The following is a 16,582-nucleotide window of genomic DNA, read 5'->3' as shown; positions in this document are numbered from 1 at the left end:
TTAAGTGACGTCACCGGTTCCACCGCAAGCGTTTCCGAACGCTTGCGGTTGCACCGAGGCGACCGATCCGCGTTTCCGAATGCACCCAAAAGTAACTGCAAAAATCTTCATTTTTTTCTTTTGAGAATTAATTATGATTTTTCAAGCGAAAAAATCTTGATGCCTTCAACATAAACATTGTGAGTGAAGCGAAATAGAAAGAACAGTTTAGCAATTAGCTACAAATTGAATCTCAAAACTAACTGCTCCTCGTTTTGCACGTAACTTTAATAACTTTTACTTTTACTACAACAGCATCGCCTCGCTCGACAGGTGACAGACTGAACTTTTGATAAAGAGTAAGGTCAATAAAATATCTGTTTATTTCAATATTTCTTCTTATTAATTAAAGCTATATTCCTTTCTTCCTTCCTTTTTTTCAGTATTGTCAGGAAATTTAATGATCTATATGTAGTTTTTTTCACTTCTGAGTAAAACAAAATAAATGCGGCATTCATAGTATCACTGCTTGAAGGATAAATATAAATAATTAAATTATTTTAAGATAATTTACCTAATTTTAAGAAAATTTTTCTGATTAAATGAAGAGCACTTTCAATTGTTTTTACATGGATTAAGCTGAGTTTGTTTCTATAAGCTTGTGAATATTCTATGCTTGCAAACTGAAGTATCTCTTTAAAGAGCAAATCGGTTTTACAAAAGCATCTATCTTATTCTATTATCTTCTGGATGAAAAATGATATTGGGAGCATAACTTGACCTGTAGTCAATATGTTTGATTGCTGACTAAAATACACATAGGCTGTTTTATTGGAAGTCCTTTAGGGGTCAAGTGGAGTAAATGTTGCTAGGGTCTATAAATTTTATAGTCCTTTACTATGATACTGAATGTTAGTTTATTCAAAGCAAGTTAAATACTTAATTTTGAAGAAGTTTGCACATTTGAAGATAGTTTTTAACCGATTTCAAAAAAGGAGGTTATGATTTCGTCTTGCGGCTTTTTATGTATGTTTTTGTTTTACTCCAAGAATACTGGACCGATTTGAAAAATTCTTTTTTTTTTTTTTTTGTGTGGAAGGGTATACTTTCCAGATGGTCCCATGTTAATTTTGTCTGGATCTGATGAGGGGTCCCAGAGAAATCTAAGAAACTTTAAACTTCATACGTTGTGGCTACGTAGACCAGTTTTTGTTAGCTGCGCGATATGTAACAGGTCACGTGGTTTTGGCATGAATGGTGCATTTTTTATGTATTTTGAAAACATCATGATATTTTGATATTTTCAATATTTATTTTTTCAACTACGGTATTTTCAATATAAAATTACATTAAGCATAGTAATGTTCATTTATCATTAAAAATGACCAAAAAGTTATGAACTATATTTTTATGATGTACAGTGAAACCTCCGAAAAGCGGACAGTCAAGGGACCAGACGTTTTGTCCGTTATTGGGAGGTGTCCGCTATTAGGAGGAACTACTTAATTTACCTTTTTCAAAGTGGGCTGTTGTTCCCTTTGTAGAACACAATCGAAACAATTGCGAAAGGTTTACTACATTTTACATCAAGTGTAATTAATATGTTTTTTCTTAATAAAGGTATACTGACAGCACACAACTTGTCTTAAAAAGCATTTAATTAATTAATGTAATCGGTTAAAACAGTTTGACATCTCATTTTTGATTACCAACGGCGACGATTCGGCGGAGCAACCCCTCTCCCCCCCCCAAAAAAACTTTTTATGGTTAATTTATTTATTTTATCTCGAGTATTGCTATTGCATGATTGACAGCTTTAAATATGACCTTGAATATGGGCAAATCTTTTTCATATCTAAAAATTAAACAACCCAACGAAACCACGGCGCCATAAAGCCGACTACTACCGGCGCCGGTCTGCTCAATTGCATCTCCCGAGAGCCCCAGTTAGAAAAAGAGCCCAGTTTCCTCTTTTTTATCTTGACTTTTGAATAGTTATTGTGTACAAAATTCATTAAAATCTTAAGAAAAACGTACGTTAATTGTTAGACTGACATCAGTTTTCACTCTGCTTCAATACTCTCAAAACCAGCCGTTGCAAAATTATGACTTTTTTTCCCTTTTAATTTTTTGCTGCCCGCAAAAAGTACCATGCCTTTTAGTTATTTTTTTTTTCTGCCCCAACTTTTAAGCCCCAATCGCTGCCTCTGCCCATTACCACCCTTTTAATTCCAAGAAACAGTGATAAAGAATTGAGGGGGGGGGTGGAATATCAGTTGTGGAGGATGAAAAGCTTTGTAAGTAAGGCAAGCAGATACTAAGATATTCTGTGAAAAGAAAAGAAAAAAAAACGGAAGTGCGGGAAATTTTTTGTGAAATAACTGTCCGTTATTCGGAGTGTCCGTTATTCAGAGTGAATTACATGGAATGGCCTATATTGAGGGACTGGGACTTGCAAAAATTTCCGTTAATTAGAGGTGTCCGTTATTCGGGAGTGTCCGTTATGGGAGGTTTCACTGTATTAATGTATCATTAATGTAACAAAGTTTTTTAATATTCCTTTTTTATTTTATATTCATAAAATTATTACTAGTGTAACAATTTTAATATTTAAAATGCAAAGTTAAATATTAATCGTTGGTCAGAAAAAAAGAAAATATCTTATGATTGTGCAGACTAATGCATCTTTTTGCATCATATAACTGTAAAAGTAGTTAACAGAAGAAAAAATGAGTCAAACAGCTGTGAGAAAATGAAAAAAAAAAAAAAACAGCTAATGCTAAATTAACTCCATTACGATTGATAAAAATATAAAATGAAATATTAGATATACATAAAATGAAAGAAAACTTAATTTTAAGTCTACAACCCATAGTGTAATAATAATATAGGAAAATAGAGAATGATTTGAGGACACATTTACTATTTTGAAGACTTCAGTTTGTGATCATTGAAAATATCTGATACGTATCAAAATATTCGATATATCAAAATATCGGATATTTTCAATTTTTGAAAATATCATGATATTTTCGAACTCTGGTTGGAATTTTGTTATGCACCATGCTCCCCAAATACTAGAAAACACCTGGTCTGATTAGGAAAATTCTTTTTCTGTTTGAACCGGTATACTTCTCCTGGTCGTCAAATGGTTTTCAAGTGTGGGTATGAGGGACCCTGGAGAAATGGAGGGAACTCTTCAAATTTCATATTCCCGCTTTGTTATTGGCAAATTCACAGCGTCTCACTTAGTGAAATGATTTTTATGGTTTTTTGTTTAATCATGACTTCAAATGGTAATTAAAAATTAAAAGATCATATATAATTAGTTAGGTATTAAAATAATTAATTGTATAGTCATTAAAATCAGTGTTTATTTTATAATTGGGTGTTTAGTTTAGTTGATTTTTGTACTGGAATTGTAAAATAAATTTGATTTATACGTTTGGGTAGGAAATTGTATGTAAGTATGACCAATTATTTTTTAAACTTTTTCGTTCCTATTTCTTTTTTGAAGTCGGTTCTTTTTTTATTTGAAAATCATTTTAGGGACTATAATTTACACTGCCATCAAACTCAAAAATTAAATTTGAAGTTTGTTCAAATAGATTTCAATATCTTCTGTTGTGAATAATTAATTTCATTGAATTTTGCAGTTAGCACATTCAATGGAAATAAATTACATTATACTTAGATTACCTAATAAAATGTACCAATGTGTCAGATATACTCCTGATAAAATGTGGGAAGGGGCAACTGTGGCATCACATTTGGAGTTGGAAAGAAACTTTGGTTGGAAAGACTTTTTTGTCAACAATAAAAATATAAATCTCTTTAGTGTTTCCCCTATTCCAAAAAGAGGTTGGGTGCTTCTGCATAAAATGATACTTTGATTGAATTAAAAAGACTTTTAAATTGAAATTTTGCATTATAGAAAACTTTTTTTTATTTATTTGAGTTTTATCCATATGCAAAATTCTAGTATTTTTTTCTGTTGTCATTATTTTTCAAATAATAAAAATATTTTTAATGTTTGGTTAAGATACTTAAGTGACTGCTTATGCCGAAAATTGAGAAAATTCAAATCAAATTCAAGTGGATAAGGATTGTTGGGGAGTTATAGGTTATGTTTCAAGGCTAACTTACATGAATCCTTTCAAAAAAACATTAGCTTTTTTATGAAGTATGGTTGTCAAAATTTAAAAACAGCAAGGAAGCCTAATGAGAAATGCATAAAAGAGTGCAGGTGCAGGGCCCATTGAGTGTTAATTAAAAAAGGGCAGGGTGCAGCTCCCCGTTAAAGATCTGTGGGGGGAACTTCTTAATCTGAGTTATAATCATGGTTGCCAGACGTCCCGGATTTCAAGGGACAGTCCGTATTTTGAAAACCTGTCCTGCGTCCCGGGGAACTTCCACACGGGACGGCTAAAGTCCCGTATTCTAGCTAATAACAATATTTAACAAACTGAGACATTATTTTAAAGGAAAAAATAAAGTAAAACAAAAAATTTGAAATAAAGAACAATAAGAAAATCATGTGGCAGCAAACACAAAAATTATTTTGTTTTAATTTGGTTTTTGTTTTGGTGGCAGACCATGAGGAACCGAATGATTGCTTCTTCTTTGCTCATTGACTAATGTTGGAAATATATCGTCAATCGCAATGAAAACAATTTTTATACTTTGATCGGCGACATTTTGTAAGATTTAATGCTTTATTGCGAATACGATTGAATATTTCAGATTTATCATGAAGAGATGTTCTACTTTGAAAAGCACCCCTTAAAAATGCACCATATCCAGTAATTGCCCTCAACTTCAAAAATATCACCCCCCCCCCTACCCTTCACTCCTAGAAGCCTGTCCCGTATTTACTGTTCCTAAATCTGGCAACCCTGGTTATAATTACTAACTGTATTCAAAAAAAAAAAAAAAATACTTCATGAAACTTGCAGGAAAAATAATAGAAAAAGAGGAGCAGCAAAGAACAGAGTTTAAAAACGAATGGGAAAGCAATCAAGATTAAGTCATAAAAAGGGCAGGATGAAAAAAAGAGAAAATCAAAGGTTAGGAGGTTTTTCCAGAGAAAATAAATGATGAAGAATCTTAAAATTATAAAGATTCTGATAATAAAGATTATTAAAACTACTTAATATTGCATTCTGATGACTACTAGGTTTAAAAAAAAAAATACAGTTGAATGTTGTGTACTACCATCAACTTTTAATATAGAAAATTATACATATTTGTTAGTTATGTTTGAAGGTGAATATTGAGATGCAGTGCTCAAAATCATTGGTGATTTACTGGTCCACTATCAGGGAAAATTGCTTCCAACTACTGTGACATAGAATTCAAGAGTTCATGAGACCAGTGGTTGATAAATTTTGTATGTACAAAATAAAAATTTTATTTTTATATTTACATTAATTTTGTGCACTTAAAAATTTAGGTAATTTTTTTATAGGAATTTCGAATCAAAGACGGTAAAAAATGTTATGAAGATTTTGTGGAAAAAAAAGTTTTTTTTTAAAGATAAAACCCATATTTCACGTTGAACTACATTTTGTGTTAAGTGAACTTATCATTCTGTTTGCGAAGAAGTACAATTTAATGCTTAGTGGTCTACGGCCACTACATTAGCAGTAGTTGTCTTCATCCAGAAAAACCCATCTTTTAAAATATTTGAATTTTCTTTATTGTAATTATTTTTTTTTTTTCCAGCATTTAAAATGGCCTTCTTAAAATTTATGAAAGGTGCCATTGTGGGAAGTGAGCAGCCTAAGTATGAAGTACTTTCTAAGACAGATGTGAGTATTTCAAATTTTAATGCATTAGAAATTTTCTTTGACTGGTAGGAAATGTAATAATTTATGGACAATTCCGAAAATTAAAAATGTGTAACATTAATTGTAATAAAAATGTGTAATATTAATTGTAATAAAAATGTGTAATATTAATTGTAATAAAAATGTGTAATATTAATTGTAATATTGTAATTAAAAATGTTCATATTAATGTTTTTACCCCTAATTTATTGCCACTAAAGAGCACTCACTAGACTATCAACAAGGCCAAGAGCCAAAGTAGGCCCAAGTAGGCCCGTCGGTTTACAAATACAAATACAAATACAAATGTGACGACCAGCAACAGGCACTGGGCCCAGCTAGGCTGGTCCTAGTCAATTAATTAGTCCCCAATGAAGATCAATGGCCCTCTTAAAGCTATCCACTCCCTTGCTCATTACCACCTCTTCTGGTAAGCTATTCCAAGTGCCCACGACCCTGCTAAAGTAAGTTTAGCAGGGTCAAGTTAGCAGGGTCAAGTCAGGGGGTAAGTTTTAGTCTAGTGTTCACTCTAGAAAAAAAAAGGGCAGGGTGCTGGCCTTTGAAAGGGGCACCTTTTTTAAAAAGGGCACTATTTCAGCAGTGTCCCCCCACCCAAGACCAATGATGCACCTCTCAAAAAGTATTGAGTGCCCCCCCCCCCCCCACAAAAAAAAAATAAGAATAGAAATAATATTTAAAACACCTTGCAAAAATTCAAACAGTCTAGTCTGCACCATGACCTTCCCGCCGTCACCACTGACTTTAGTATTAAATATGATTTTATCCAGAAAACGCACTTGGGTTCAGAATAGGGTTAGTTCAACCCCCCCCCCCCCCTTCACACATAAATGTCAACTAAGCTAAGCACATTTTCCACACTCGATTGGAACATTTAGCTAATGCTGAAACTTGACTTTGGGTGTTTTTCAACACTTTTCAGGCCATAATTTTAACTACCTATAAGAGTAAAAAAAAATTCTAGGCATTTCAAAACCCTTTGACTTTCAATTTAAGAAGAACAGTATTTAATTACTGATCTCCCCTTCCTACCAAAGAAACTGCCTAGTAATGTTAATTGTGCCATTAAATATTTTAGTAGAGATCAAAATGGTGATGAGTGTAAATTCTCCTTTTTTAAATATGTTATACTTCAAATAGAATAATTAACTTAAAATACTGTGTGCAGTGGTTCAAAAATGCAGTGGTAGCAAGTTGCGAAACTAAAAAGATTTTATTTGAGCTCTATTTCCCAGTCGTGGAGTTGTTCAAATTCATAACACAAATGTGTTGGCAGATGTATGCGCTCCTAAATGCAGTGCATAAGCAGCTTATGCCAAGTTAAGATTTTTGTCTCAGACAATTTTTGTAAAAATTTAATATATCGGCATTTTAATTTTGTGATTTGTTTTTTAAATCAATTGTATAATATTTATAAAAGAAAAAGAAACAGTGCAAGATCATTTTAGTTAGAAAAAAAGCACAAATATGTCAAAAGTATGCTTTTTATTATGTCGATAAGTGTTTTAAATCTGTTATATGAATCATTTAAAAAGATAATAAAAATACTTAGCAAAAAGGAAAGAATTGAATGAACACCCTTTCAATGCGATATGTTTCCATTTCAAACGGTTTTTTAGTGGGAGGGGGCTGGGGATGGGGGTTAAAAATCCAAGATATTACAAAAATACCCTTGCATTTTAGCCCAGTAAGCTTTTTGTACTGTGTTCTTCTTAGGAAACAATCAGAAAGTGATTTTTCCTGAAACAGATATGAAAAGCTTGCTACACAATCACTAGCAATGCCCTAAAATTAGCTAAGCCTAATTTCCACGTGCAAATGAAAAACGGACACAAAGGGCTGAAACATTAGGAAAATGTCAGTTGATTCTCAGAAGATCAAGGATTGGAAGGAATGAAACAATGATCTCTCCCCTTCCCAGAGGACCCTACTCTTCCCATAACCTTTCAAAAACCCACCGTCAGTAGAAGGAAGAACATGGCTTTGTTTCCTACTGATAAGCCTGTTTGAATTCTGAGAATCTCATGCCCTCTTTCCCTAGGTATTTGCTTCCCCTTTTGTTTATGGGGCCGTTTTCAGGGTGAATATTCCTGGGAACAAGGATAAGACATGGGCATTTTTGCAGACGATCGCTGGACAAATAAAGTTGCCCCATTATCGCGGCAGGTCGAAACGATGGTTGAGGGATCTTTTTAACCCATTAAGCGCCAAGTCTCCCATTTTGGGAACCTTCAATTAAGATTTTTTCCTTCATCAAGTAATTAAGATACCATTTTGAAATTTTTTAAAATGAATGATAGAGAACCAAACTTTACTAGTAATTTTTTCAAAAAGGTTTGGAATGTAAATTCTTTTTTGAAAAATTTTTAAATTTTGCGAAAATTTCTTGTTTTTGCATTACACGGGGAAAAAATTCCCTAAAAATAATAAATGCAAATGCAGGAAATTAGGAACATGGAATATGAAGCTCAATAGACCTTTTTTCAAATCACAACAAACAGGGGCCAAGAAAAATAATTTAAAGTAGTTTTAGAGGACTTTATTTACCGAAGTCCCAAAATGAGAGACTTGGCGTGTTCTGATTAGCAGAGCAAGTCATGCCCAGTAGAAATCGTCTTCACCCATTTTGCATGAATGAACTCTCCCTTTTTTTCTGTTGAAGCAACAGCCCCCTTTGTAGTTTCTCATTGTAAACACTCTTTTATTGTTCAAGGTCAAGAGCAGGTGCTTTTATCAAAACAAGTAACATTTCATTCGTTTAGAAGAAAGTTCTGGAGAAACAGGGGTGCCAATACTCCCTAAGGAGGATGACGCATGTCTCTGAATTTCTACAGATCACGAAAGAGATTTCCGTAAAAGAAGTTCAAATTCCCTTTAAAACTATTCCTCCCCCCACCATAAAATAATTTTATAGCTCAGTCAGCTCCATGCTCCCCTCCCCCTTGAGGGCGCTTCCCCTTCAATTAGGGAGGTTGAATTTCAATAGAGAAATTTCTTCACTTTTTTTTCTTTTTTTTGAAATCAAAAATGTAGTAAGAACTTTTGATTTTGCTACGAGCTTCAAACACTATTAAAATAATATATTTTAGCTTAAAACAAGAAGATGAGTGCAGTATCACTTGTTTGTGAATCGCCAAATTCTTTTCAGATAGTTGAGAAAAAAAACTTTAATCGAAATCGTTCAGATCACAGATAATGCGATAACTGTCTCACTCTACATTTTTACCATTTATTGTAATTTGTTGGATGAAATCGGAGAAACTATGACCGTTGATAATTCCTCAATGGGAAGCATGCTAGACATTTATCTCTAAAAACATTATGATGATGAATAAATCATGTCATCAAACATGTTGTGAAGCAACCGAAATGTTGACTGCAAAAAAACTCTTGCCTATAATAACACAATTACACCATCAGGGAGCCCAAAAATATCTTAGTTTCATTTTATAAAATACATTTTATATAGTGCTTCATGTCATTGTCATTTACCATTGCTCGATCCCCCTACATGGTTAATAGAAAAAAGCTACCTCTTTTTGTGTATGAAAATCCTAAGGCTTTTCGTTAAAAGTTAGTAAAATGTGTGGGAAAAGTTCCGTTATGTACAAAAATGTATAAGAAGGAATGCAACAAGAATGAAAACCAGACACGGAGTGATGTACGGGCAGAGGGAGGGGGGAGACGTTCTTAAGGGCCCCAACGGCTCAAGAAATTGAAAATAACTAGCATACTAATAATTATTAATGTTGCAAATATACACTGTTAGCCTCTGGGACTGGCCTCCACAGCTTTTGTTGCAAGGGGACCCAAAATGTATAGCTTTGGGTGTCATGAAAACTTAAAAGTTCTACATTTTAAAGCTTGAATATGTTAAATATGTACATAAAATACCAATACCTAGCCACATTAATTACATAAAAACGATTTTAGGGCTTTCTAATTGGATTTAGCCAGAAATTATTCAAGTATCAACATAGTGGCAGGGTTATGTATGTTGTCCCCATTAAATGCCAAGTCTCCCATTTTGGGACCATACCATATCTCCTAACCTAATAAATATTTTTGCGAAATTTCAGCTACATATGATTAGAGATGTGCATTGAATATCAAAACACATGAAAACTTAAGTATTTTCAATGTGGTTCATATAGCGGCGCTTAATGGGTTAAAAACACAGGGTGCAATTTCTTACTTTTGAAAAGGACCGTGCGCATTTCGCGATCTAAAAGAAGGATAGGGCACTTTCTGCTGATATGGAAAAGGGCAGGGCGCTGCGCCCTTCAAAAACGGCCTAGCAAGAACACTAGTTTAGTCATTGGGTTCCCCTTTTCGACATAAAGCTTATACCATTTCTATTCCGAGCCGGAGGACCCCTATTTTCTAACTAGGCTGACATGGCCTGTTGTTGGCCTTTGCTATCAATAAACTTTATTCACTAGGTTTTGTTTATATATATATATAATTTTAACTCATAATGTAATTTTTTTAAGCCTTCTTTGAGATAGAGCAGAACATTTTGTCATAATCAGTTTTTAATACTTTCAAGTTTCATAGCCATTATTTTGATGTGAAGGGGGAAGGGAGTTTTATATTAACTATTAACATTCTTTTGCGGAGTAGAGAGGTGAAAAAGTTAAAAACATGAAAATTTGTAGCAAGAAAGGAGACTGATATGGAGGCATTTCTCTCTAAAATATTTTAAAAGTCATCAGAAATGATCTTTTTTTTTCTAGGAGTTATTTTATTTATATTTGGTGCAAAACCAGATGATTCAACACATTCCTATAAGCCCCATGTCTGAACAAAATTGTAAAAAAAAAGTAATAAAAAAATTTAGAAACATTTTGTGTTACACACAAGTTGCACCACAATTCTTCATCAAAGAAACTTCTAGTATATTTTATATTTATTCAAGCTGCATTCACAGATGTAAGTAAGATTTAAAATGAAATTAAGTATGTTTATAATGTAGCAATAAGGTGGGGATGCACCACCCCTTATATTTATTACTGTATCAAGAAATGTCTTAATTATTTTTTTAATACACTAGTGGGCTCTGAACCCCGCTCGCTAATGCTCACCAACACCGGAAGATTGCTTCGCAATCTTATTTGATTCGCAAAGATTTAAATCGTCAGTTAGAAAGAAACAGATTAAAAACGCATTATGAGCTCCCTTTGGATCAAAAAAGCTCCGGGGAAGGGGTGCCCTTCCCCGGGTTTCAAAGTAACTTGTACCAACTTGCAGAGCAGTAAGGGCTAAGAGCTCGGGCTTGAATTGAGTTGAACCTAAGATCAGGGTTCGTACGCTCCTTCAAAACTCCTCCAATACTCCTTCATTTGGGAATTTTTTTGAAGGGCCCTTCAAACTCCTTCATTTTGGTTTGAACTCCTTCAAAACTCCTTCTTTTTTTAGTTGAAGACTACATAGTTTTCCTCTATGACAGTAACTTAAAATACATACTTTGATCGACAACTTAACTTTGTCACAAAGGTGAAGGTATAAAGGTGATGAAGGGGTGAAAATATTATTAGATGAATAAGACATTTCATAATTAAAGTAAACCATGCCTAAATGGGGCTTGACTATTTCTCAAGTTTCATGATTACTGCATTTCCTTCCACCACTCTCAGCTACAAAAGTTCTCTATTATTTAAAGATACATAAGCAGATGTGCTATATTAAGTGATTGTGTTAAAAACATAATTGTTTAGCAAATGGCAGTTATAATATTGTAAAATGGATCATCTACAAGTGATGTCATGCCTTGAGAGGAAGACTGATTCACGAAATTGTGACAAGGGGAAGAGAGAGGGTGACAAGAAGTGACATCACACAGTTATTATAACAATATGTTTATAAAAATAACTTGTGACAAGAGGAGTAAGATGAAGTGAGACACTTTGTGTCTAAGAGGGTAGGGGTTCAAATACGTTGAAAAAAAAAAAAATCGACAACATTTAAGGACAGCCCATTAGTATGTATTCCTTCAAATCCTCATTTTACTCCTTCAAAACTCCTCCAAAACTCCTTTATTTAGTTTTTGAAATTGAGTACGAACCCTGTAAGATTTTCTGTGAAAATCGAAACCTTTAAAGTTTGTGAATAAGGGAAAAAAGAAACATGCAAATCAACGAGCCGCAACTATGGCAACGCTAAATAAAACATCAATGATTTTAATGGAGATGAGGATTATTCAAACTTTATTTTTAACGGCTTGTTAATTTTTTTTTTCTTTGGAGATAGAAGCTCAGTTTCTTGACCATAGGTCGAGTTAGATATGGAGTAAGAAAAGCTGCTCTTTTCAGTGGTGTCAAAAAGAAAACTGTAGGACAATTCCTTTGCTTTTTACTGATGGATTTAATGAAAAAAGTAGTGCCTAAATTTTAGCAAAGCCTAAAAAAGTTCGAGCTAAAAACTCGAATAACTCCTGCCGTATTTAAGTTAGAGCATTGAAACAAATTGCGTAGAGCGCGGAAAATTCTACCCTTTCCAACGATATATAATATTAATATGTGCAAGTAATTTTTTACCCCTTTAATTGGCAATAATTGGCAATTTACACGATTTTTGAGTTAAAAAAATTAATTACAAAAAAAAAACTAATTCGAATTTTAAAAAATAAAACACCAGGTGCACACCCCCGGGGCTTGAAGTAATTTCTTACAAAATTTCAAGGCTGTAGGTGCTATGGGGTCTCCTGGACGCAGGTCCGCCACAGGCTTCCTTCCAGAATTTCTTAGAAACCTTACTTTTATTTACTATAAAGAGAAAACAATATAATTTCACCAATAACTAAGAAGTAGGTACAGCATCTTTTAATCTTGACTTAATCTTACTTTCTGAGCCTTTTTTTTATAGTGTGACATTTCTTTTCAATTATTGAATGATTTTTATGAATTCCCCAATGAAAATTTCAACAATTTTTGATTAGTTTAAATTTCTGTTCTCTTAGTGTCTTTATTATTTCAAAATAATCTTTAGGTATCTTTGAATTTTATAACTTCATTTAAAAAAAATTCAATTCTTGAGCTATTTTAAATAGAAGAAACAAATTGAAATACAGTATTTTTTTTAGTTTTTGCAGAATGGCAATTTTTGAAATTTGCCTCTTACTTTGCAACAGCAATATGCAGCTCTGAAATTTAATTTTTGGGTGATTCAGGGGATCGTTTTACATAAGATTCCGCAAAAATTGTGTCGGAAACATTTTGAAAGTCATGTAATGTAATTCACGCAAAAACGAAAATCTATGTAAACGAAAATTTGTCCCAGGAAGTCACAATGGGAAAAGCATAAATTTACTTGGCCATTCCTTAATGTTAAATTTGTAGTACGTATTATAAAAGTGGTTATCTTTTTATAAAACTTGTCGATATTTTTAAAGTTTTTAGCAGATTCATATTTAATAAATTATTCAACTCTTACTTTTGCTTGTATTCTAAATTTCTATAATAGTCCAGTTTTTCTTTATGTTCATGTAAGGAATTTTGTAAACTATCTGCTCATCTATTGATGAGCAGTAAGGGCATAAAGCTACGCTTTGGAAACATTTATAGGCCACCTAATTCAAACCAGGGACATGATGAACAGATGTACCGTATTATTAGTGACATGTCCAGTAAGGGATCCGTTATCATAATGGGGGATTTCAATTTTCCGGGTATTCATTGGAATAATTTTTATCCTGGTAATGGCAAAGAAGAGGAATTTTTAAAAGAAATTGGTGACTGTTTCTTAGATCAAGTTGTAACTCAGGGAACTCGAGAGGAGGCCATTTTGGATCTAGTTTTTTGTGACATAGGTAGTTTTGTTCAGGGGTGGAGTGTAGGCGAGCATATTGGAGATAGTGATCATAACAGCATTAGGTTCCGGGTTAAATTTGAAGTGTGCAGAGATGATAATTTTAGGTTTGTGCCCAATTTCAGAAACACCGATTTTGTTGCACTTAGGCAGAGCTTGAAAGAGGTTTTTTCGTCAGGGTTGGAAAATAGCGACGTAGATCAGCAGTGGACGGAATTTAAGGATAAACTTGCTAAAACCGTTGGGGACTATGTTCCATTTAGGAGAAAAGGTGTTAGTACCAAAATTTGGCCCATGTGGTTCTCCAGGGAGACTAAAGAAGCTCTTCATTATAAGCAAGCCACTTTTCGTAAGTTTAAAGAAACTGGTCAGAGTGCGGAGAGGCTCCAGTATGGTAAGGCGAGGCGAAATTTTAAGTATTTGGTACAGATCAGAAAAGGGAATTGGAGCAAAGGCTGGCAGATGACATTGATGGGAACCCTAAGAGGTTTTTTGCTTACGCTAATTCTGGGAAAGCTCGAAACAGTCATATTGGGCCTTTGGTTGATGAGTATGGAAATTTAATCCAAAACGATAGGGATATTGCAAATGTTCTAAACAACTTTTTTTCCAGTGTGTTTAACGATAACTGTATCTCAACAGTTGTCACTAACAAGACACAAGCTATTATACAGCTTGAGGATTTTGTATTTTCCAGGGAGGAGGTTTTATTTCATTTGAAAAAGATTAAAGCAACTAAAGCTCCGGGACAAGATAATATCTATCCAAAAATTTTAGTTGAATGTGCAGAGGAATTAGTGGATGTTATTTTGAATATTTTCAATGCTTCTTAAAACTCGGGGACGGTGCCAGAGGACTGGAAGCTGGCTAACATAACGCCACTCTTCAAGAAGGGGTCTAAAGGTATTGCTGGGAATTATAGACCTGTAAGTTTGACTTCGGTGATTTGTAAGATTTTCGAAACTTTGATCAAAATTAAGATCATGATGTTCTTAGAGACTTATAGTCTGTTGAGTAGTTTGCAGTATGGATTCAGGAAAGGTAAATCCTGTACCACTAATTTATTGCATTTCTACGACAAGGTTACCTCAGCTTTAGATAACAAAAAATGTGTGGATGTTGTTTATATTGATTTTCAAAAAGCTTTTGACAAGGTACCGCATGTTGCTCTTCTCAGCAATTGGAATAGGAGGAAAAACTTTACTTTGGGTTAGAAATTGGCTTACTGGTAGGAAGCAAAGAGTAGTTGTGAGAGGAAATCATTCTAATTGGAGTGATGTTTTAAGTGGGGTTCCTCAGGGATCAGTTTTAGGGCCTCTTTTGTTTATTATATTTATGAATGACATCAATGAAAATATTTCTGGAAGCATGAATTGTTTTGCTGACGATGTAAAAGTTATGGGGATTGTCGAAAATGAAGAACAAGTAAAACAGCTGCAAGAGGATTTAGATCATATTACTAAGTGGGCAGATAAATGGGGTATGGCAGTTAATGTAGGGAAATGTCAAGTGCCACACTTAGGTCATGGAAATAAGCGTATGAGATATCGTTTACAGGGTTCAGTCATAAATCAGGCAGAAAATGTTATGGATCTGGGTGTCTTTATAAATCAGGACTTCAAGTTTAGTCAACAGTGCATTATTGCTAGTAACAAAGCCAACAAAATGTTTGGGTTCATCAATAGATCTATTTCAAACAAATCTAAGAAAGTTCTTCTGCCTTTATATAGGTTTTTAGTAAGACCTCATTTGGAGTATGCTGTTCAGTTTTGGTCACCTTATTTAAGAAAGATATTTTTGTATTGGAAAGGGTTCAAAGAAGGGTAACTAAATTAGTAAGGGGACTCTCAGATTTAGATTATGATACCAGACTTAATAGGCTTAACATGTATAGCCTGGAGCAAAGGAGAGTCAGAGGGGACATGATTCAGTTATTTAAATTTATCAAAATGAAAGATGTAAATGGATTAAATTTTTGCGGGGAAAGCAGGACAAGGGGTCATTGTTTTAAGCTATTTAAATGTCAGGCTAACTTGGAAATCAGGAAAAACTACTACTTTAGCAGGGTCGTGGGCACTTGGAATAGCTTACCGGAAGAGGCGGTAAAGAGCAAGGGAGTGGATAGCTTTAAGAGGGCCATTGATCTTCATTGGGGACTAATTAATTGACTAGGACCAGCCTAGCTGGGCCCAGAGCCTGTTGCTGGTCGTCACATTTGTATTTGTATTTGTATCAAATAAAACATCTGTATCAAATAAAACATCTGTAATATTGTTTAAAATTTTTTACATAAAATATTCATTTTACAGATATTTCTGTGACTGAACTTAATTTTTTGCAATGCTTAGTCATGCTTTTCTCTCTTATTTTAAATTTGTTTTACAATCCTATAGGACTATGAACTTCGATCATATCCTGAATGTCAGTGGGTGACTCTTTCAGTTCATGATAAAACACCTGACGAATTTTCACGAGAAGATTTTCGCAGGCTCTTTGATTATATCAATGGAAAAAATGAAGCAGGTATGAAAATGATTAATCTAGACATGGAATGTAAACTTAAAAACGAGTTGAGTTGTATTGTTTTTTCATTTTTTATTTATATACACCCAAACCTCTTGTGCGGTCTTTTTTTTTGTGCGATTTTTTTTTTGTGTGTGAACTTTTTTGTGCGGTGTATGAAAATTTCAATCAGATTGGGAGTCAATTGGCGATAGTATTTATAAAAGGGACGATTTTATTTATAAAACGGACAAACTTTTTTTATACAATTTTTTTATGCAGTTCCTATCTCCCGCACAAAAAGAGGTTTGGGTGTATATGTTATTTCCATTTGTGTTGTCTTTTCTCTTTTCTGATCTTCTTGTGTTTAAATTAAAATGGAACTAATGTCATATACCCCACCCTTCGCGACTTTTTCATGTTGGCGCCAAGAAAGTGTTGCCAAGAAA

At 33.7% G+C, this 16,582-nt stretch overlaps 1 protein-coding gene across 1 annotated transcript in view; it reads left to right on the top strand.

Annotated features, from left to right (window-relative positions):
- Positions 1–287: 287 nt before the first annotated feature.
- LOC129217231 (heme-binding protein 1-like) overlaps positions 288–16,582 on the top strand; it is a 35,708-nt gene continuing 19,413 nt past the window's right edge. The window contains exons 1-3 of the mRNA XM_054851505.1: positions 288–338; positions 5,704–5,789; positions 16,025–16,154. Of these exons, the coding sequence (XP_054707480.1) occupies positions 5,712–5,789; positions 16,025–16,154 (208 nt within the window). The 5' untranslated portion in view covers positions 288–338; positions 5,704–5,711. The remainder of the gene's footprint in view (positions 339–5,703; positions 5,790–16,024; positions 16,155–16,582) is intronic.

This window comes from Uloborus diversus, chromosome 2 (assembly GCF_026930045.1).
Source record: "Uloborus diversus isolate 005 chromosome 2, Udiv.v.3.1, whole genome shotgun sequence".
Taxonomy (NCBI): Eukaryota; Metazoa; Arthropoda; class Arachnida; order Araneae; family Uloboridae; genus Uloborus; species Uloborus diversus.
This window is presented reverse-complemented; position numbering and strand designations above follow the sequence as displayed.